General features: G+C 44.8%; 1 protein-coding gene across 1 annotated transcript in view; it reads right to left on the bottom strand.

Moving 5' to 3' along the window:
- LOC115464709 (vomeronasal type-2 receptor 26-like) overlaps positions 1-11,825 on the bottom strand; it is a 50,602-nt gene extending 38,777 nt beyond the window's left edge. The window contains exons 1-2 of the mRNA XM_030195070.1: positions 11,614-11,825; positions 109-400 (exon numbers count right to left, since the gene is read on the bottom strand). Coding sequence (XP_030050930.1) covers positions 109-400; positions 11,614-11,825 — 504 coding nt within the window. The remainder of the gene's footprint in view (positions 1-108; positions 401-11,613) is intronic.
- Positions 11,826-22,457: the final 10,632 nt, after the last annotated feature.

Genomic DNA, 22,457 nt, shown 5'->3' with positions numbered 1-22,457 from the left:
CCCCTCCCAATGGTCTTTTTAATTCAAACTGATGCATCACAGCATTCCCCATCCTTCACTCTTTCTTAATGGATTATACAGTAAAAGAAAACAGAATAGTCCTTTTACCTGTGGATAGTGGAATATCCTGAACATATTGGACATCTGACTTGATTGCTGTGATGTAAGGCCTTCAATGATTGCGGCCAGCGTGCCAGATGTTTTGCAACGATAATTAGGAACCCAGGTGTCCATACCAGTAAATATACTCATGGCAGCCCCAAACACAAAGAATGGATTGAGATAAGATTCAAAAAGATGAAACCCTAATGTGATGTTGGGTAAGAGCTCTGAGCTGTTGTTAATCTCCTCCACTGCAAAAACAAAGGCCAGGTAGTCATAATAGCTTTCTTTATGAAAACTGTAAGACAATGAAGATCAGACAATTAATCACTCACTGAAGGATGGAAAGAAAGCAGTGGAACTATTTTCAAAGCCAGTGGTCAGAGTGTGTTTTTAAAAGCCAGGTTAAAAGGTTTGAAAATATAATTATATTAGTCCTAAACTTAAATGCACAGGCTATCTGTATACAGGATGAATATCATCACTATGGGAGCAATTCTATAAAATGGAACCTACCCTCCTTTACAGAAAATTAGCATAAGATGTGAGCACATATATCAGCCTTAGAGTTGGAGTAAATACTCATACCTGGAGATGCGTGCAGTATTTTCTGTTATCCCCTTATTCTATAAAAAGTGTTTGTGAGTAAATCTGGGCTCACAATCCACGCCTAAATTTAACATACGAGGCTAAAATTGGGGCGTGGTTCATGGGCATTCTGAGCAGCTGGTTCAAATGGCCATAGCTAAATATAAAACGTTTGAGCTGGTGCAAATGGTCGTGCCTAAAGATAGACGTGATTCCGAGCTATAAACGCTAATTCTATAAACCACACCTAACTTCAGGTGCACGATAGAATACTTGTATGTGCTTTTTTTGGCACCGATTTAGATTGAATCGATCCCTATGTGTATAAATGTGAGACCTGCCTGTGACCCACCCATACTCCACCCATATGTGTACTACCTTTTAACTATGAACTGTGAAAGATATTCATATAGAGGGGCATAATTGAACAAAAACGTCTATCTCCATGGGAGTTTATCTCCGAGAATGGGTCCGTGAAGGGGCGGACTGAACCGTATTTTCGAAAAAAATAGACGTCCATGTTTTATTCGACAATTTGTGAGCTGGGCGTTTTTGTTTTTCAGTGATAATGGAAAATGAAAGCGCCCAGATCAAAAACGAATAAATCCAAGGCATTTGTTCGTGGGAGGGGCCAGGAGTCGTAGTGCACTGGTCCCCCTCACATGCCAGGACACCAACCGGGCACCCTAGGGGGAACTTTTACAAAAACAAAAAAAAAGGTAAAAGAGCTCCCAGGTGCATAGCACCCTTCCCTTGGGTGTTGAGCCCCCCAAATGCCCCTCAAAACCCACCGCCCACAAGTCTACACCATTACTATAGCCCTAAGGGGTGAAGGGGGGCACCTACATGTGGGTACAGTGGGTTTGGGGGGCGGTTTGGAGGGCTCCCATTTACCAGCACAAGTGTAACATGTGGGGGGGGGGGGGGGAGAATGTGCCTGGGTCCACCTGCCTGAAGTCCACTGCACCCCCTAATAACTGCTCCAGTGACCTGCATACTGCTGCCAGGGAGGTGGGTATGACATTTGAGGGTGAAAATAAAAAGTTGTGAAACGGCATATTTTGTGGTGGGAGGGGGTTTGTGACCACTGGGGGAGTCAGGGGAGGTCATCCCCGATTCCCTCCAGTGGTCATGTGGTCATTTAGGGCACTTTTTGGGGCCTTATTCGTGGAAAAACAGGGTCCAAGAAAAGTGACCCAAAATCGCGGTAAAAACGCCTTTTTTTTCGATTATCACCTAAAGACGCCCATCTCTGCTCGTCCGATAACCACGCCCCAGTCCCGCCTTCACCACGCCTTCGACATGCCCCCATCAACTTTGTCCGCATCCGCGACGGAGTGTAGTTGAAAATGTCCAAATTCGGCTTTCGATTATACCGCTTTATTCGTTTTTGTGAGATAAACGTCTATCTCCCGATTTGGGTCGCAATATAGACGTTTTTCTTTTTCAATTATAAGCTGGATAGTCATAAAACAGTGAATAAACAGAATATCGGCATTTATGTATGAACATACTAGTGAATAGGTCATTAATCTAATCATTTACAAGCACATTTGGTACCTATAAATCCTTCTGAAAATTGATCTACAGGTCATTAATTGTTCTCTGGCTGGGAAATGTTACTCTCATATAGTTCAAATTAGATCTCTTTTACTTTCTCTCTCTCTCCAGGTCCCCTCTTTCTTCAGCAAGTACAAACCCCACTCAATGGCTAAATGGATACTAATAAGGGAAGTTATCAATGTGGGCTACCATTAAGATGGATAATTCTACTGCTAACATCTTCTGTTTGAGCAGATGTCCCATTTTATGCAATAGTAATTAATAACCTGGCTTAACAGTGAAATAACCTGATTTAATGGTAGCCTATATTGATAACTTCCACCTAAATTCCACAAGTAAAAACAAAAAAGAAAACTGTTGCTTGTCTAGTGGTATCAAGATGCATCAGTGAAGACAGAGGTATGAAAAGCCACAAGGAATTTGATGAACGTAAAAGAAGGGAAGATGAGTATGGTACAATAAATTTAGCCAAATAGGGAGGGATACTGAATTTGAAACATGACTGTAAATCAGTGATAGCAACAGAGGAGTGGTGTGGTGTGATCAGACCTATGTCTGATTATGGTATTTTGTATTGATTGAAGATAATGAAGAAGTATCTGTTGGAAGCTGACATACTCAGTGTTACAGTAATCCAGCTGAGATATGATGTGAGCATGCAGGAACATAATCTGAGATTCTTGGTCAACATAAGACTACATTTATCTAAACTGCTGCAATGGTCATGAGCAAATATGAATAACATGAGAGATGTGAGGTTCAAAAGAGAGGTGCTGGTTGATGTAAACTCCAAGGTATTTAAATTAGTCAACAAAGGGAAAATGAGAGGCAGTCCTTTACACCTGTCACTCAACAGGTGACCATTTTAGAAGCATTCAAGATCAAGTGATTAGATCGAAACCAAAAAGAAATTGGATTGAGATAATGTTGAATCTAGGAAAAATCAGGGCTAAGATCACTTTGCAGAACAAACTTAAGAATGTCAACAGCATAGAAGTAATACAAGACACCTTCATTCTGAAGATCAGTGACAAGAGGACTAAGAAATATTTTGGAAAAGAAGGGGTGACCCCAAGGAACATCACAGGTGAAGGGAGGGATGGACAGAGTAGAATGGGCACAGACTGAGAAGCACGATCAGTAAGAAAGGAGTTGAACCACTTTAATACCATGCCAGAGAGCTCAGAATTCACAAAACAGCAAAGAAGAAGCTTGTGATTCATTAGATAAAAAGCCAATGATAAATCTAAAGCGATGAGGTGTTCAATCTGACCCTTACCAAGGATAGAGTAAATCTCACTCACGAACCAGGCAGAATGGACTCCATGCCATGGTCTACACAAAAGCCAAATAGGTGTGGAAGGAAAATATTTGTGGCCTCAGAATGCATAGGAGTTGGGAGAAAATTGTTTTATCAACCACTTTAGAACAGGCCTATAATTTATTTATTTATTTATTTTATTGCATTTGTATCCCACGTTTTCCCACCTATTTGCAGGTTCAGTGTGGCTTACAATACATTGTATAATGGAAGTACAATTTGTAAACACAATTATGGTTACATTGTGAGGAGTTAAGTTAAAACAAGGTCCAGGTATCGTTAAGGGGAATAAAACAATGGAGAAGAACAACTGAGCAATAGAAGAACAACGGGTACTGATAGGGCAACAGAACATTAGCAGGATAACGTTTGGGCTTAATATATTTTTTTTCCTGTAAAATTAAGGTTTAAATGTGTTACAGTTACGGGGGATAATAGTACAGAGGAGAATGTATTGATGCATTGTTAACCGTGTGTGTGGACTTCATGTGTTTTGATCTTTTCGATAGACTTTTTCAAAGAGATGAGTCTTTAATAGTTTGCGGAAGTCAGTTAGTTCATAGTTCATTTTCAGGTTTCGTGGTAGTTTATTCCAGAATTGCGTGCTCATATAAGAGAAGGTTGATGCGTGCAGCATTTTGTATTTTATGCCTTTGCAATTAGGGAAGTGGAGGTTGAGGAAAGTTCGGGATGATCTTTTAGCGTTTCTGGGTGGTAGGTCTATTAAGTCAGATATGTAGGCTGGGGCTTCACCGTGAATGATTTTGTGGACTAGTGTGCATACTTTAAAAGTGATGCGTTCCTTGAGTGGCAGCCAGTGTAACTTCTCTCATAGGGGTTTCGCACTTTTGTATTTTGGTTTCCCAAAGATGAGTCTGGCTGCTGTGTTCTGGGCTGTTTGAAGTTTCCTCAGTGTTTGCTCTTTGCAACCTGCGTATAGTGAGTTGCAATAGTCCAGATGGCTGAGTACGAGTGATTGCACTAGGCTGCGGAAGACGGATCTTGGGAAGAATGGTCTTATTCTTTTCAATTTCCACATGCAGTAGAACATCTTTTTGGTTGTGTTGTTTGCGTGAGTTTCAAGTGTTAGGTGGCGGTCAATGGTGACTCCAAGGATTTTTAAAGTTTCTGAAATTGGAAGATTTAGTTTTGATGTGTTTATTGCGGTAAATTCTTTCGTGTTGTATTGGGAGGTAAGTATCAGGCATTGAGTTTTTTCTGCATTCAGTTTCAATGGAAATGCATCTGCCCAGGTGTTCATGATGAGTAAGCTTTGGTTGATATCATTGAAGATTTCTTTAATGTCGTGTTTGAAAGGGATGTATATTGTTACATCGTCGGCGTATATGTATGGGTTAAGGTTATGGTTTGATAGAAGTTTTGCCAAGGGTATCATCATTAGGTTGAAAATAGTTGGTGATAGGGGTGATCCTTGCGGTACTCCACATTCTGATGTCCATGCTGCAGACGTAGTTGAATTTGATGTGACTTGGTATGAGAGCAAGGTTAGGAACCCCTTGAACCAGTTTAGGACATTGCCTCCGATGCCGAAATATTCAAGTATGTGTAATAGGATTTCGTGGTCGACCATATCAAAGGCACTTGACATGTCGAATTGTAGAAGGAGTATATTGTTGCCGGTTGCAATCATTTGTTTAAATTTAGTCATTAGGGTAATTAATACTGTTTCTGTGCTGTGATTCGATCGGAATCCTGATTGGGCATCATGCAGTATTGAGAACTTGTTTAGATAGTTTGTAAGTTGTTTTGTTACCATCCCTTCAGTTATTTTGGTTATTAGTGGTATGGATGCTACTGGTCTATAATTAGTTATTTCGCTTGCATTTTTCTTTGTGTCTTTGGGTATTGGGGTGAGTAGAATTTTTCCTTTTTCTTTTGGGAAAAGTCCGTTTTGTAGCATGGAGTTTACATGGTTCGTTAGGTCTGTTATGAATTGTTGAGGAGCTGATTTCATGAGGTTGTTTGGGCATATATCTAGTTTGCAGTAGGATTTGGCGAATATTTTCAGTGTTTCAGAGATGAGGTCTTCTGATAGTAATTCGAATTCAGTCCAGGTTCTGTCTGCTGGGTATATTCCGTCTTCTGGGTCTAGACAATCTAGGAGTGTGGAGTATTCAATAGGGCTGGCGGGTATTTTAAGTCGTAGTTGTATAATTTTCTCTTTGAAGTATTTCGCAAGGTTAACACTTGGTATGTCTTTGCTATTGTTTGTAACTGGTGTGGTGTCTAGCAGTTTATTCACAAGGTAGAAGAGTTTGTGTGTGTCTTTGTAGTATGGTCCAATCATTGTTTTGTAATGTAGTCTTTTGGTCTGTTTTATGGTGTATTTGTATTTCCTCTGAAGTAGTTTCCAGGCATTTAGTGTTTGTTCATCTTTCTTTTTGTTCCATGCGCGTTCTAGTTTCCTGACTTGTGTTTTGAGTTTTTTCAGTTCTTCGGTGAACCATGGATTTGATTTTTTCCTGTGTGATGTTCTTGTTTGGATTGGGGCGATTTTGTCTAATGTTGTTTTACATATATCGTCCCATTCCTGGAGGAATTGGATGGTGTCTGCATTTGTTGACCATTCGTTTTGATAAATCTGTTGCCAGAATGTTGTGGGGTCTATTTTTCCTCTCGTGGTGTATGTTGTTCACTCATGTTTGTTGATTGTGTTTCTGTGTGTTGTTCGCCAGTGAAGGGAGACATGTGCTTTATGGTGGTCTGACCATAGTGTGGGTGCCCATGTTGTATTAGTAAGTAGGATTGTTGAGTCTGGGTCAAATTTGTGTGTAATGATGTCTAGTGTGTGTCCTTTTATGTGTGTTGGTTGAGTGTTAGGTAAGTATAGATCCCAGAGTTTTAAAAATTCTTTGTATTCTCGTGTGCCTGTTGAGGTGTCGTCTTCAAGGTGTAGGTTGATATCTCTTAATATGAGGATGTTTGAGGTAGAGACACATGTGTTTGAGATGAAGTCCATAAGTTGAGTTTGAGCATCTTGCCACTTTCCTGGTGGTCTGTAGAATAGGATTGCGTTAAGGTGTCCTAGTAGGTTTGGGTGATTAATTCTTGTCGAGGCAATTTCAAGTTGTGATGAGGTGGATTCACCTGTAGTTGTTATGGTGAACTCGGATTTGTAAATAATGGCTATTCCGCCACCTCTTTTTCTATTTCTTGTCCAGTGGGTGATTTTGTATTCTGGTGGGCATGTCTCTAAGATGGCGGGGTCTGTAGGGCTGTGGAACCAGGTTTCCGTGATGAATAGGACATCTAGATTATCTGTGGTGATCCAGTCTGATATATCTACTGAATTGCTTACTGCTGATCTTGCATTGATGTATCCTATTTGGATTGAGCGGTATGAGTCCGTGGGGGGGTTCAATGTGTTTATTTTTTATTAGTTGTCTGTTTCCTCGTTGGTTGAATTTGTTGTTGTTGTTGTTGTTGTTATTCTCTTTTTGTTGGTGGTTTTCGTATGTGGAGTTTTTTCCTTTAGGTTGGTTATTGTGTCTTTGGTCTGGTAAGTTATTGGTAGGTTGTGCACAAAGTTGGTATATTGTGGTTGAGTTGTTATGTATGTTCTTTAGGGTGGACATTTTGTGTATGTAGGTGATGTATGATTTGTGAGTTATGGGTTCGTTGTTATCTGGGTCATGGGTTGTGTTTGCGTGTAAGAGTAGGGTGAGACAGTAGATGGCTAGGAGTGTTTTGCTGGTATTCATATCAGTGTTTGAGGCGCTATTACAATCAATTTGCTGGTTTACATTCAAAGCGAAGCAGAGCTTGCGTTTACATTTAGGCTTGGCAGCAGTTCATACTGATCATGCTTGGTTTGTGATCAAAGCAAAGCAAGCCTGCATTTACAATTAAAGCATAGTAATAAGCGTTACATATTAAACCTTTTAAGTTACTGTGCGAGGCGGCTAATTTGTCTGAGGTCAGAACAAGCAAAGTGAGATGATTGCATTTAAATTAAAGCTATTAGCGGTGCAAGCAACAATTTTCTTTGCTTTACGATTAGAACAGCTGCTCACTTGTCTTTTATATGGCAAAGCATGGTAGTTGCATTTAAATCAGTACAGGAAATAATGTTGTTTTGGCTAGGCAGCTCATTTGCCTTTTGTGTAAAATATTTAAGGCATTCAAAAGCATTTACATTTAATCAATGCAAAGAATGGTGCTATTTAGGTATGGCAGCTTATTTGCCTTCTGTTTAAAGTATAGTAAAGCAAAGCATCATACTTTTAAGTCCTAGCTGTGATCAGTGCATGCAGTTGTAGCAAACAAAGCGGTGCATAGTAAAGCAAAGTATCAAACTTTTACGTCCTAGCTGTGATCGGTGCATGCAGTTGAAACAAACAAAGCGGTGCATGCAGTTCAAAACAAAGCAAGTCGTTCCTTAAATGATGGCTCCTAAGGTTAGGTCAGTTCGGGAGCACTTTACCCGGTAGTGGTCAGATTTTAGGATTCTCTCGGAGGGCTCACTCTCGGGTTGCTCCCGTCGGGATGCGCGTTGGAATTTTCGGGGCAGATTCGCCGAATTTGCCGTTCGCGTCCTGGATTGCTGGGCTTGTTTGGATTGGTCGACGCTGCAGCAGTTCGGCTCCGATTTAACTCCTGACCATTCCGGCTCGGTCAGGGATGTCCGCTGACACCTGGGTGGTCCCGATGGGTCTGCTCTCTCTAGCCCTCGGTCGCCAGCAAGCAGATGAGCCGCGTGGTGGGGACACGTTCGCTCCCAGGATGTGTTCTGCCTTGTTCCATCGCTGCAATGGTGCAGCCTCTCTCGGGTCTGGGCTCCGTCTTTCGCCCGTCTCCGCACTTACTGGGTTAGGGGATTGGTCACTCTGCATCCACTCTTCCTCGTGGCTTCCGCTCGTGTCGGCAGGGAGGGGATGATCGCTTTTTCGGGTCTGGGCACCGTTGCTCGTGTTCGTCACCTCTCCTGCTGGGCCACTCGGCTCTGCACTACACGTCTTCGGGCTGTTCACGGCCCTACGCTTGGCGAGGGGTTTTTGGGTCCTCTTACATTCCCGAGATGTCGGGGAACACAGAGATTTACGGATCCCGGAGGAGCTCAGGTTAGTGAAATCGTTCAGGTCGCCTCCGAGTCTGGTCCTGGCCTGGGACTAATGCGGTCTCTCCCCATTTCACACGGGTCTCGCACTGTCGTGGCTCGGTTAAACCAGTTCCAGCAGAGGTGGTGTCTCTCCCGACCTCTAGCAGCCTCGGTCTCCCGGTCTCAGTGCCCTCAGCGGGCTCGGGATCCGTAAGGTCCGCTTTGGTCTGAGGAGCTTGTCACTGGGCTACTGGTCGGTCGGCCATCTTTACCCGTCCTTTGGTGATCAAGTGAGGGTTTCTTCAAACGGGAGTTAACCAGCACACTGATGGAAACAAATGATCTTTCATGTTTCAAAAGCAAATGAAAGAGGAAACCAAACATTACTAACTGTATACGATATATTGTTACGATAATATCAACAAATCTATGTAAGCCACATTGAGCCTGCAAATAGGTGGGGGAATGTGGGATACAAATGCAATAAATAAATAAAATAAATACATTTTTTGGGTACAGATCCCTACAAGCTCCATATGAAACAAGGTCATAGAAATAACTAGAAGTCTTTTAACCAATCTGATTCATCAGGTCATCATATGCATAACCACATAAGTGCTGACTCTACTCTCTGAACACACAAAATAGCTGGTTTTGTTTTTAGTGGTTAGTATGATATTTAGCAGCACTAACTGGTTGGATGCCACTTTGAATACTGACCTCTAAGATTTTTATGGTGATGAAAACATTTGCTTATATGACATTTTTAAGATCACTAGTTTTGCTCATTTTATACCTTGAGCTAAATAAGAATTCAGCTGAGAAGTTTCTCATCTGTTTACCTGGACAATGTAAGATCGATATTCAGCAGGGTGGTCTCTGCATAAAGATAAGCAAATGGCTTATTTGACTGCTTTACACTATCCGTTACTCACTCTGTTACCGAAAGATGCTAAAAAAAGCACAATGGACTTAACTAACTACCGACCAGTAGCATCTATTCCACTCATGACCAAACTCATAGAAGGCATAGTGACGAAACAACTTACTGAATACGTAAATAAACACTCAATTCTTCACGAGTCCCAATCAGGATTTCGGACGAATCACAGCACTGAAACCGTACTAGTGTCCGCACTGAACTCATTCAAACAAGCAATTGCGACAGGTAACAACATCCTCCTCCTGCAATTCGACATGTCCAGTGCCTTTGACATGGTCAACCATGAAATACTAATACATATACTAGAATACTTCGGAGTAGGAGGCACAGTTCTAAAATGGTTCAAAGGATTCTTGACCACAAGATCATACCAAGTAACAACGAACGCGGACAGATCATCACCATGGATACCTAAATGTGGTGTCCCCCAGGGATCCCCTCTCTCACCAACATTGTTCAACCTAATGATGATACCTCTAGCCAAACTATTAGCCAATCAAAACCTCAACCCCTACATTTATGCAGATTACATCACAATCTACATCCCATTCAAACAAGATCTAATTGAAATCACCAACGAGATCAACCAAAGCCTCCAAATAATGCACACCTGGGCAGATGCATTCCAACTAAAACTTAACGCAGAAAAAAACACAATGTCTTGTACTCAACTCACAACATAACACAAAAAACTTCAACGCCATAACCACACCATACTGTTCTCTTCCGGTCTCACAAAACTTGAAAATTCTTGGAGTCACCATGGACCTAAACCTCACTCTTGAAAAACACGACGAAAAAGATGTTCTACACCATGTGGAAACTTAAAAGAGTAAAACCTTTCTTCCTGAGATACATCTTCCGTACCCTGGTACAGTCAATGGTAATAAGCCATCTGGACTACTGCAATGCACTATACACCGGGTGCAAAGAACAGACAATCAAAAAACTTCAAACTGCCCATAATACAGCCGCCAGACTCATATTTGGAAAAGTCAAATATGAAAGCGCAAAACCACTAAGAGAGAAACTTCACTGGCTTCCACTGAAGGAACACATTGCGTTCAAGATCTGCACGTTGGTACACAAAATTATTCATGCAGATGCCCCAATCTACATGCTAAACCTCGTAGACCTACCTCCCAGAAACGCCACAAGATCATCCCGTAAATTTCTCAACCTGCACTACCCCAGCTGCAAAGGACTTAAATACAAGACAATGCACGCCACTACCTTCTCTTACAAGAGCATGCAGATATGGAATGCATTACCTACAGACCTGAAAGCAATCAAAGAAACATCTATCTTTCGGAAATCTCTGAAAACTTTCTTCTTCAATAAGGCCTACAATGAGAACTTATAACCTCACTAAGTCCACTCAACTATGAGCGCACACCTCCTATAATTACCCTAACAACTCTCTCACCCCTTCCTAAGCGCTACACATTACTAATTGTATCCAATATCCTGTTATGACAATGTTATCAAATCTATGTAAGCCACATTGAGCCTGCAAATAGGTTGGGGAATGTGGGATACAAATGCAATAAATAAAATAAATAAAAAATATCCATTTATATAGGACCGATGAATATATAGTCCTAAACTTAAACAGAATAAATTTGACCAAAAAGGGGATGAATATCATTACTCTCCTTTTACACATGTAACTCAGACAAGATATTTTGTTATCTAACCTAAGGATTTCAGTTTGATAGCTCCAAATTTAAAAAAAAAAATTTAAAAAAGACTAATGTGGTTAAACTGGAAGTTAACTGCTTAAATGATTTTGAATATCTACCTCTGTGTGTTTTCTTAATGGCAATTAATTTATTGACAGACCCTGATTTATAACTGTAAACCATCAGATTACGATTAAATTCCTGTTAGGCAAATGCAAAATTCTAAGAAGGTCTCTCTTATCTAAAGATCCTTCATTAAGCTACAAATCAAATTGAAAGTTAAAGACAGATACCATCCTAAACATATGAATCATAAGAGTCTGTCCAATAGGAACTAAGCTACTGTGCTACTTACAAGTAAATATAATTCCATGTGGGAAAAGTTGTATAGGACGGTGGTTTGGGGATTACTAAATCTCTGATTGTAACAATTCCTCCAATCATGATGTCTCCATCCTTGTGGTATCCTGGTTTTTTGCTTTCATATTTTATTGGTGGACCCTGCCCCTCAGTGGTCTTCCATTGAATGTGGAAAAGTATCAAAATCAGGACCAGAATTGCTGCCATCTTTCAGGTTGTGAATCAGGTTTTCCTATGAAACAAAAACCTGCTCGTCCTGCTCTGCAATTGTAGTATGAGGAGGAAGTTTAAGAGGTCTTGGATACTAATTTGCAGGAAAAAAAAAAGTCATATTATGACCAAGAATTTTCAAAGTGCAGACCAGTAAATCTGTGGAAACACTCACAGGAGGTTGAGGAAAGACAGCACAAGTTTCATTCTGATATTGCACAGATCTCTGTATTATTAGCTCTGATTCAGCAGCTGGTGAGGGCACTGTTAAATCTTTATAGAGTCCTGTTCCTCAAAGATTCAGACTCAAGGGATGTCTTCTCCAGATATGTATGTTTGACATTAAATATACTTTTGATTTTTTTTTTTTTTTTTTGCTTTCTTAATATATCTTATAGAAATTGCATATTCATTAACTAACACATATTAATTATATAGAAAATCTCAGTGAGAAGAAAATGATTATAATCAGTGAGATTACATTCCCTTCATATTTTCTAAAGTAGTGTGGCTGTCCATCTTCATGACGGATTAAAGAATACACTTGACAACTGCAAAGAGAGTTTCAGACACAGGTAGAAATCAAACCTTTCCTGCAAAGCAAAATAAAAACACAGCTATATTTCCAGAGGGTGGGAGATTTGTCCACAGCTTGTGCCTCTCTGGCCTGGGGCAAGACTAAGAAGGCTGTCGGCATGGGTTTGCTATTAACAGGGCAGGCATTAGGCGGGGGGGGGGGGAGGGGGGGCAAACAGGGCAGCTACCCTGGGCCTCACAGCTCCAGGGTACCCCACTGTCCAGGAATCTTTTCCCCATTTCTCCACCACAGTCCATCTCCTCCTCCCTTTCCCTCACCTTCATGATCTTCTTTAAAAATTCATTTCCCTTCTCAGAGGGGCTACAAGCTGCCTCTGGTTGCCCTGAAGCTTTCCCTCTCTGCCAGGATCCATTCCCCGCTAATGCAATTTCCTGTTTCTGTCTGGGCAGATCGTGGCAGAGAAGGAAAGCTTTGAGGCAGCAGGAGGCAGATTGTGAGGATTATATCTGCCTAGATGCAGTGGCGTTCTGTGGTTCGCTGCCACCCGGGGCGGATTGCTGCTGCGCGCACCCCCCGGCATGACCCGGCACCCCCCGACCCAGTCCCCACCTGTCTACCAGCTCCGTCCACCCGGCGCCTCGCTCGACTCTGCACTGCTGTAAAAAAACTTAGAAAATCGCCTCTTCGGCCCTTCCCTCACTCTGTCCCGCCCTCTGATGTAACGTCCTATTTCCTCGAGGGCGGGAGAAAGTGAGGGAAGGGCCAACGAGGTGATTTTCTTCTCTTACAGCAGCGTAGACACGAGGTGCTGCACCACACAGCTGCCGGGTGGATGGAGCTGGTAGGGACTCGCCAGCAGAGCACCCCCCCCCCCCCCACCCGTTGACACCCAGGGCGGACCGCCCCCACCACCCTGCCCTTGCTATGCCACTGCCTAGATGCATATTTTGCAAATATAGGCCCCTTTTTATCAAGCCGTGCTAGTGGCTATTGGTGGGTTAATGATGATAAAGCTCATTCAAAGTAAATGGACTCTGTCGGCATTATCGCACAACAGCTGCTAGTGTGACTTTGTTAAAGGGGGGGAGGATAGTAAGGGGCATGGTGGGTTCCCTTGATACTTGCTGAAACATGTTCCATCACTAGTGTGGGGTGGATACTTGCAATCACTTTTGGGAATGAATAGAGTAAAGTTACCAGAGCTAAAGATTCATCCACCTTTATTAGAAATAATTAACCTAAATGTAGAAAATAATTTGGAGAAATGGCAGCTTTTACTTCTGTAAATGTTATTTGTTTTGATTACTTCTCTAATTCTATCACTCCCCCCTCGTGCTTTGAGGTCTAAGAAAGGTTAATTGTGTTTCTTAATTAATTAGTTAATTCTAATTTTCTTTTCCTGTATAAGATATTTCTTCTTTTCCTTTTTTTTTCTTTTTTTTCTTATTCTTTTTTTTTGAGTTTTTGAATAATGCAGGATGAGAATATTAATATTTTTTATTACTTGCCTGTTTTATGTTTGCAAGGTTATCCTTGTTAATGATATATTGAAAATATAAATAAAGAATTAAAAAAAAAAAAAAAAGAAATAATTAACCATAGCTTAAATTCTGGTCAAGTACCATCCATATGGAAGATGGCTGTTATTCAGCTCATATTAAAGCAGAAATTGTTGGATCCAGCTATCTTGGCAAATGGACTATCACATTTCACAGTTCAATTTTATTTAATATACCTCAAATAAAATCAAATATCAAGTGGTTTACTTATTAAAAATATTAGGGTTGAAATGAGAAGATATCCCATGCATTATGATTTATCAGCAGTGTACAATTTGATGAGTGAAGTTTTTGAAAAGATTTATATATGCTGTCATTCCATCATTTGGGGGCCCTTTTATAAAGTGGCGATACTCGTACCGCCGCGTGCCAAATCAGGCCTACCACCAGGCTCACTCAGTAACTGTGAAGCTTTAATACGAGAATTGTGTCTTTACATATTGACTTCTGGAGATGGGACCCAACAACCAGACATACACATTCAACTGGCGCATCGAGCTGCAGGTCCATGGAAAGATTCTAACCCGAGGGATGTCATGGTATGCTTTTTGGACTACCCCACCAAAGAAAAGATTTTGAATCTGGCCCATGTGCAAAAAGAAATACTTTGGAAAAATTATAAGATCGGGGTGTACCAGGATTTGGTGTACCACACTGCAGAAACGTGGCACTTTTCGAGAAGTCACAGGATTTATGCGCTCAAAGGAAATCTGGTACAGATGGCTTTTCCCGTTTGCAGTGTGGATTTCGGTGAACGGGAAGTCGCGCAGTCAAGACATTGGATGAAGCATGGTCGGCGTTGCGAGCTATGGGGTGTCCTGATTTGCTGGTGCAGACGCAGCGACCGATGGAGATTACTGAGCCTAGAAAAGATTCAGCATGGCAGGTGGTGGTGGAGCGCGGGAAGAAGGCTGACAAGCAGGCTTCATGAGGGCTTGGTCTGATGTGTGATGAGGGAGTAACATCCAGCTGAGACACTTGACTATTGTGACAAAACGCAGGATTTGATGCTTGAATATGGACATTTTGCAGATAAGCATGACTGTTGAAAAGGGGCTTACACTAGGGGCTAGAAGGGAATAGAGTGGGACAAAGGGGGAAGGTGTTGGGTCTGCGTGGGGCTAGGATGGCTACTGTATATGCAGGAAGGGGGAGTGTGGGGTAGGTTGGTGGGAGGGCTTGAAATTGTGGGATGATGCTTAGTGTTTAGGCTGGGGACTTGTGAACATGGAAGGAATGGAGGACGTTGATTTGAGGAGGTGGAATTAGATATAGTTGCAAACGGTCTGAGCCTCTGAGAGAGTGCGTTTGTTCCTCCGAACGTGGCTGATCGACTGCAACAGGGATCAGCACAGGGGACGGGGGGGGGGGGGGGGAAGGGAGGATAGGGATGGGGACAGGGATACTCTGAAATGTGGGGGACTGGGCCAGGGATGAGGGGCGCAACAGGGGTGCGTGGGGGGTGTGGTGGGGTCTGGGGAGGCAGGGGGAGGGTCGGGTGAGACTTTAGTGGTGAGGACCTGGAATGTAAATGGGCGTAATAATCAAAGGAAACGTAGTCGAGTTTTTAAAGAGTTGAGTAGATTGAAGTGGGACGTGATGATGCTACAAGAAACACACTTAAGGCCGAGAGACACCCATATGCTGCAGGGTAGACCTTTTAGACCTTGTGCATTAGTGCAAGAAAACGCTTACAAGGTACTCACTAGATGGTATTATACCCCTGAGAGACTGAAGCGCATGTACCCTAACGCCTCTGATCTTTGTTGGAGATGTGGGTTGCATACTGGTTCCTTTGTGCATATTTGGTGGACCTGTCCGCGACTGATCCCATTCTGGCATGCAGTAATGAAAGCCCTAGTAACTATGATAGGGGAGTCGCTGGTGTGTAGTCCATCAGTGTGTTTGCTGGGACTGCATAATGAGAGTGACTCCTGGGAGAGGAGCAAATTGATGAGATGGGGGCTAGCGGCAGCAAAGTGTCTTATAGCGCGGAGATAGCAGTCTACTGATCCCCCCGTCAATGGGGGACTGGAAATGTAAACTGGGACAATTTATAGTCATGGAACACCTTATGGCGTATCGTAGAGATGGAGAGTTACGGCACAAGAGGGGGTGGTCCCGACTTCAAGAATGCTTAGCCCAAATTTTGAAATGACTTGTTAGGATTTGAGCTTGTTCAGTAGAATGGGGGGGGGGGGGAATGAGAGAGTGCTGGGGATGGGTGCAGGGAGGGGGGGGCGGGAAGGGGGAGTTATCTTACAGTGGGTAAAATAGTAAGTTTAAGGGTGCATGATGATATGCGGGGCCTGCTGTCAAAGTTAGAAACACCTGACTTTATATGTAAGGATTATGTAACGCCCATGGAGCATAAAAAGTGAAAGTAGACCATCGCCAATAAGCTATGTATTTCATGAGCTACCTGGCCCAGGTCAGGTGCTTAAGGCATAATTGTATGTTTGATTATATTACATTGGTAACAATGTATAAACGGGGAGCTCCCGCTTGAAAAAATGGTCAGAACAACAGAATTACAAGCGAGTTTTTCAAACTGGATTCACTGCTTAAATGGAAAAGGCGGAAAGGACCTCAGACAAGTGACATACAGCGAACACGCTGAAATATAGTGCTCATATGAGCATCACATGAGCGTCACTACATACCAATCATTGGTCACTCTCCAACCTTCCTCCACTGTGCTGATACCATATCAAAACAAACTTTAATTAATATCCGTAATATCAAGCTCCAAGCTACTTAGCTGAATAGCGGTTGCAATCAGGCAGCCCTGCCCAACGGCCCATTTCACCCCGCAACCGGGGCTTCTTCAGGGGAAACAAACAGGGGAACCTACAGCATACCCCGCTGGAGCAACAGGACAATCCATCCTATAAAACACAAACACACAGAGTCTCATACAACCTATTAAGCAGGAATCTACTTAATCTATCCAAAATAGACGATTGTATACTCACAATTGGCGTCCCCGCAGCACACTCCGCCTACGGGAACTAAAGCAGCACAAGCCAAACAAAGGCTAGCACTGTTTAAATAACGCGCTACCTCACTCGAAACTGCCTACGCAATCAACGTCACACAGTTCTCTGGACACACGTCTCCTCCAATTGGAACAGAAGTGGATTTTTCGTCTCCACTCGCTGGAACCACAGGGTTTAAATACTAAATTAGAGTGGGCTGTGTTCTTCTGATGTAAATCCTGTTCCTTTGATATGTACACTACTGTTCATATGTCTGTATTGATGGCAGTTTACATTGTAGGTGTGACTGTAGTGAGTCTTCAGCTGTTTGTATGAGTGGGTTGTGTATGTTTAGATGTTTGTCCCTCGTTGTTTTCAGTAGGTATATTAGATTGAGAGGGTGTGTACCGGAATGAATGGGTGTGTCCAGAGAACTGTGTGACGTTGATTGCGTAGGCAGTTTCGAGTGAGGTAGCGCGTTATTTAAACAGTGCTAGCCTTTGTTTGGCTTGTGCTGCTTTAGTTCCCGTAGGCGGAGTGTGCTGCGGGGACGCCAATTGTGAGTATACAATCGTCTATTTTGGATAGATTAAGTAGGTTCCTGCTTAATAGGTTGTATGAGACACTGGTGTTTGTGTTTTATAGGATGGATTGTCCTGTTGCTCCAGCGGGGTATGCTGTAGGTTCCCCTGTTTGTTTCCCCTGAAGAAGCCCCGGTTGCGGGGTGAAACGGGCCGTTGGGCAGGGCTCCTGATTGCAACCGCTATTCAGCTAAGTAGCTTGGAGCTTGATATTACGGATATTAATTAAAGTTTGTTTTGATATGGTATCAGCACAGTGGAGGAAGGTTGGAGAGTGACCAATGATTGGTATGTAGTGACGCTCATGTGATGCTCATATGAGCACTATATTTCAGAGTGTTCGCTGTATGTCACTTGTCTGAGGTCCTTTCCGCCTTTTTCATTTAAGCAGTGAATCCAGTTTGAGAAACGCGCTTGTAATTCTGTTGTTCTGATTATATTACATTGCAATGTTGGCTTTATATTATGAAACCCAATAAAACATTTAAAGTGGAAAAAAATTATAAATGAAATAACATACCAAACAAACACCATTCACAATGCTAAGTAACAGTGCATGAAAAAATCAGTGAACAATCAGTCCAGAGAACAAGATCACCAATTCAAAAGGAACAACAATTATTGGAAATAGATAATGCTGATTGTACAGAAAGTTCCAAACAGAAAGGTAAAATTATGTATCATACCTGATAATTTTCTTTCCATTAATCATAGCTGATCAATCCATAGACTGGTGGGTTGTGTCCATCTACCAGCAGGTGGAGATAGAGAGCAAACTTTTGCCTCCCTATATGTGGTCATGTGCTGCCGGAAACTCCTCAGTATGTCGATATCAAAGCTCCATCCGCAGGACTCAGCACTTAGAGAATTACACCCACAAAGGGACACTCTGCCCAGCTCACCACCGCCGAAACGGGGAAGGGGAATTAACCCAGCTCATCCCCACACAAGTGGGGGAGGGGAATCCGTCCAGCTCATCCCCGCGGAGCGGGGGAGGGACACCACCCCGCCGATGCGGGGGGATCTGGCTTATCCTGCAACCGCAACCGCGGGAGGAGCTGACTGACCCCAACACCGCCGAAGCGGGAGGGGTACAAAGCTGCCCTACAGCCGCAAAAAGCGGGAGGGAGTGCCGGCAGAATTTAAATCTCAATCTAGTCCCGTAAAACGGAGGGGAGAGGAATGCAGCAGCTCACTGTAACACAAACTCGTCTCAACTCTTGAAGAATCCAAGTGAAAAAGAACTTGAACACGAAGTCCTCCTGAAGTAACTGAAGACTAAACTTGAACCTAAAATTCAACCAGAATATAAACAGTACAGATATCTGGGAGGGGCTATGGATTGATCAGCTATGATTAATGGAAAGAAAATTATCAGGTATGATACATAATTTTACCTTCCATATCATCATGCTGATCAATCCATAGACTGGTGGGATGTACCGAAGCAGTACTCACCCAGGGCGGGACATAGAAATCCCTGACCGCAACACTGAAGCTCCAAACCGGGCCTCCGCCCGAGCAGCCACAGTCAAGCGGTAATGCCTGGAAAAGGTATGGGCCGAAGCCCAAGTTGCCGCCTTGCAAATCTCTTCCAAGGAGACAGACCCGGCCTCTGCCATCGAGGCCGCCTGAGCTCTAGTGGAGTGAGCCTTCAGCTGGATAGGCGGCACCTTCCCCGCGGCCACATAAGCTGCTGCAATGGCTTCCTTGACCCATCTTGCCACTGTAGGCTTAGCAGCCTGCAGACCCTTACGAGGACCTGTAAACAGGACAAACAGATGATCCGATTTCCGGAAATCATTGGTCACTTCCAAGTATCTGATGATGACACGTCTCACATCCAGATATTTGAGAGCAGAGTATTCCTCTGGGTAGTCCTCCCTCCGAAAGGAAGGGAGACAGAGCTGCTGATTCACATGGAAGCGAGAAACAATCTTGGGCAGGAAGGAAGGCACTGTGCGAATAGTCACTCCTGCCTCAGTGAACTGCAGAAAAGGCTCTCGACATGAGAGTGCCTGGAGCTCGGAAACTCTTCTGGCTGAAGAGATAGCCACCAAAAAGACCGCTTTCAACGTCAGGTCTTTCAGAGATGCCCTCGACAAGGGTTCAAAAGGCGGCTTCTGCAATGCTCTTAGCACCAGGTTGAGATTCCACGCAGGCACCACTGAGTGCAGAGGAGGGCGCAGGTGATTAACTCCCTTGAGAAAGCGCACCACATCTGGCTGCGAAGCCAGGGAAACACCCTTCAGGCGACCCCTGAAGCAAGCCAGAGCCGCTACCTGGACTTTAAGGGAACTGAGCGACAGGCCTTTCTCCAGACCTTCTTGCAGGAACGCCAACACTGAAGAAATTGGAGCAGTGAAGGGAGAAAGTGAGCCTGCTTCACACCACGCTGCAAAGATACGCCAAACCCTGGCGTAAGCAGTAGAAGTAGAGCGCTTCCTCGCTCTCAGCATAGTGGTGATGACCTTGTCTGAGAAGCCCTTCTTTCTCAGACGCTGCCGCTCAATAGCCAGGCCGTAAGACCAAAGGGGGAGGGATCCTCCATCACCACGGGACCCTGATGTAACAGGCCCTGCTCCACTGGCAGCCGCAGAGGATCGTCGACTGAGAGCCTGATCAAGTCCGCATACCAGGGACGTCTGGGCCAATCCGGACCCACCAGGATTATCCGGCCCGGATGCTTTGCCACCCGGTCTAGCACCCTGCCCAGCATGGGCCAGGGCGGGAACACATAGAGAAGCTCTTGTGTTGGCCACTGTTGGAGAAGAGCATCTACTCCCAGGGATCGAGGGTCCCGTCCTCTGCTGAAAAAGCGCGGCACTTGGCAATTGGCCGATGACGCCATCAGATCTAGGCTCGGCTGGCCCCAGCGCTTCGTGATGTCCAAGAACGCCTGAGCAGATAGCTGCCACTCTCCGGGCTCCAAGGTATGGCGACTGAGAAAGTCCGCCTTGACATTCATGACTCCGGCAATGTGGGCCGCTGACAGCTGTTCCAGGTTTGCTTCCGCCCACTGGCATAGATTCATGGCCTCCTTGGCTATAGGGGCGCTCTTGGTACCTCCCTGGCGGTTGACATAGGCCACAGCCGTGGCATTGTCCGACAGGACCCGTACTGGCTTCAACGCCAGTACCGGGATGAACTCCAAAAGCGCCAACCGAATGGCTCTGAGTTCCAGGAGGTTGATAGACCACTTTGCCTCTGCAGGAGACCAGAGCCCCTGCGCTGTCCTTCCCAAGCAGTGGGCTCCCCAGCCCGTCAAAGAGGCGTCCGTCGTGACGACAATCCACTCCGGGTTCACCAGAGGCATTCCCGCAGACAACTTGTCTGTCTGCATCCACCAGCTCAGCGCCTTGCGCACTGCTGGGTCCAAGGGAAGGCGCACAGCATAATCCTCCGACATCGGAGTCCAGCGCTGCAGCAGAGAGTGTTGTAGTGGTCTCATATGAGCCCTGGCCCAGGGCACTACTTCCATCGTGGCCGTCATAGAGCCCAACAGCTGCACATAGTCCCAAGCCCGAAGAGGAGAGGCTACTAGGAACTGGTCCACCTGAGCCTGAAGTTTGACAATCCGATTGTCTGGCAGGAACACTCTGCCCACTTGGGTGTCGAATCGAACTCCCAGATACTCCAGGGACTGAGTCGGGCGCAGCTGGCTCTTCTCCCAGTTGATGATCCATCCCAGGGAGCTCAAAAGAGCAACTACCCGGTCCACAGCTTTGCCGCACTCTGCATAAGAGGGGGCTCGGATCAACCAGTCGTCCAGATAAGGATGGACTTGTACCCCTTCCTTTCGCAGGAAGGCCGCTATGACCACCATTACTTTGGAAAAGGTCCGCGGAGCAGTAGCCAACCCGAAAGGGAGGGCTCTGAACTGGAAGTGTCGTCCCAGGACTGCAAAACGCAGAAAGCGTTGATGAGGAGGCAGGATGGGAATATGCAGGTACGCTTCCTTGATGTCCAAGGAAGCCAAGAACTCTCCTGCCTTCACTGCCGCTATAACAGAGCGGAGAGTCTCCATGCGAAAGTGCCGCACTTTCAAGGCCCGATTGACCCCTTTGAGGTCGAGGATAGGCCGGACAGAACCTCCTTTCTTTGGTACCACAAAGTAAATGGAGTAACGTCCCTTGCCAATCTGATTTTCTGGCACCGGAACGACCGCACCCAGGCGGATCAGGTTGTCCAAGGTCTGCTGCACTGCCACAGCTTTGACCGGAGACTTGCAGGGAGAGAGTACAAACCCGTCTCTTAAGGGTCGGCAGAACTCTAGCTTGTAGCCGTCTGTGATGACTTCCAGCACCCAAGTGTCTGAAGTTATTGTGGTCCACTCGCCCATAAACGAGGACAGCCGTCCTCCAATCTGCACTGGGGCGTGGACCAAGGCCCCGTCATTGGGTACGAGACTCTGGGGAAGGACCGGAGGGAGCACCTCCGGGACGGCGGTCTCTGCGAAAGGAATGCTGCTTGGGGGAGAAATTCCTCTTGAAGGAAGAGGGGGCAGAGGAGCCCGACCTGCCCGGGCGGTACCGACGGGCTTCCTGAAACCGTCCTCTGGAGGTACCGGGGCGAGAACTAGCCCGAGCCCTGACCTCTGGTAACTTCTTGCCCTTAGACGTGCCGAGATCGGTCACGATTTTGTCCAGCTCGACCCCAAAGAGCAGCTTGCCTTTAAAAGGCAATCTAGCCAGGCGGGATTTAGAGGCGTGGTCAGCAGACCAATGCTTCAGCCAAAGCCACCGCCGAGCAGAGATTGTCTGAGCCATGCCTTTAGCTGAGGCCCTCAAGACATCATACAGCAAGTCTGCCAAATAGGCTAAGCCCAATTCCAGGGCCGGCCAATCAGCCCTCAAGGAATGATCCGAGGGGGAAGCCCGCTGCACCATAGTCAGGCACGCCCTGGCCACATAGGATCCGCAAACTGAGGCCTGCAAACTTAAAGCAGCCGCCTCAAAGGACGACCTTAAGGC

The sequence above is a fragment of the Microcaecilia unicolor genome, chromosome 3, assembly GCF_901765095.1.
Source record: "Microcaecilia unicolor chromosome 3, aMicUni1.1, whole genome shotgun sequence".
NCBI lineage: Eukaryota > Metazoa > Chordata > Amphibia > Gymnophiona > Siphonopidae > Microcaecilia > Microcaecilia unicolor.
This window is presented reverse-complemented; position numbering and strand designations above follow the sequence as displayed.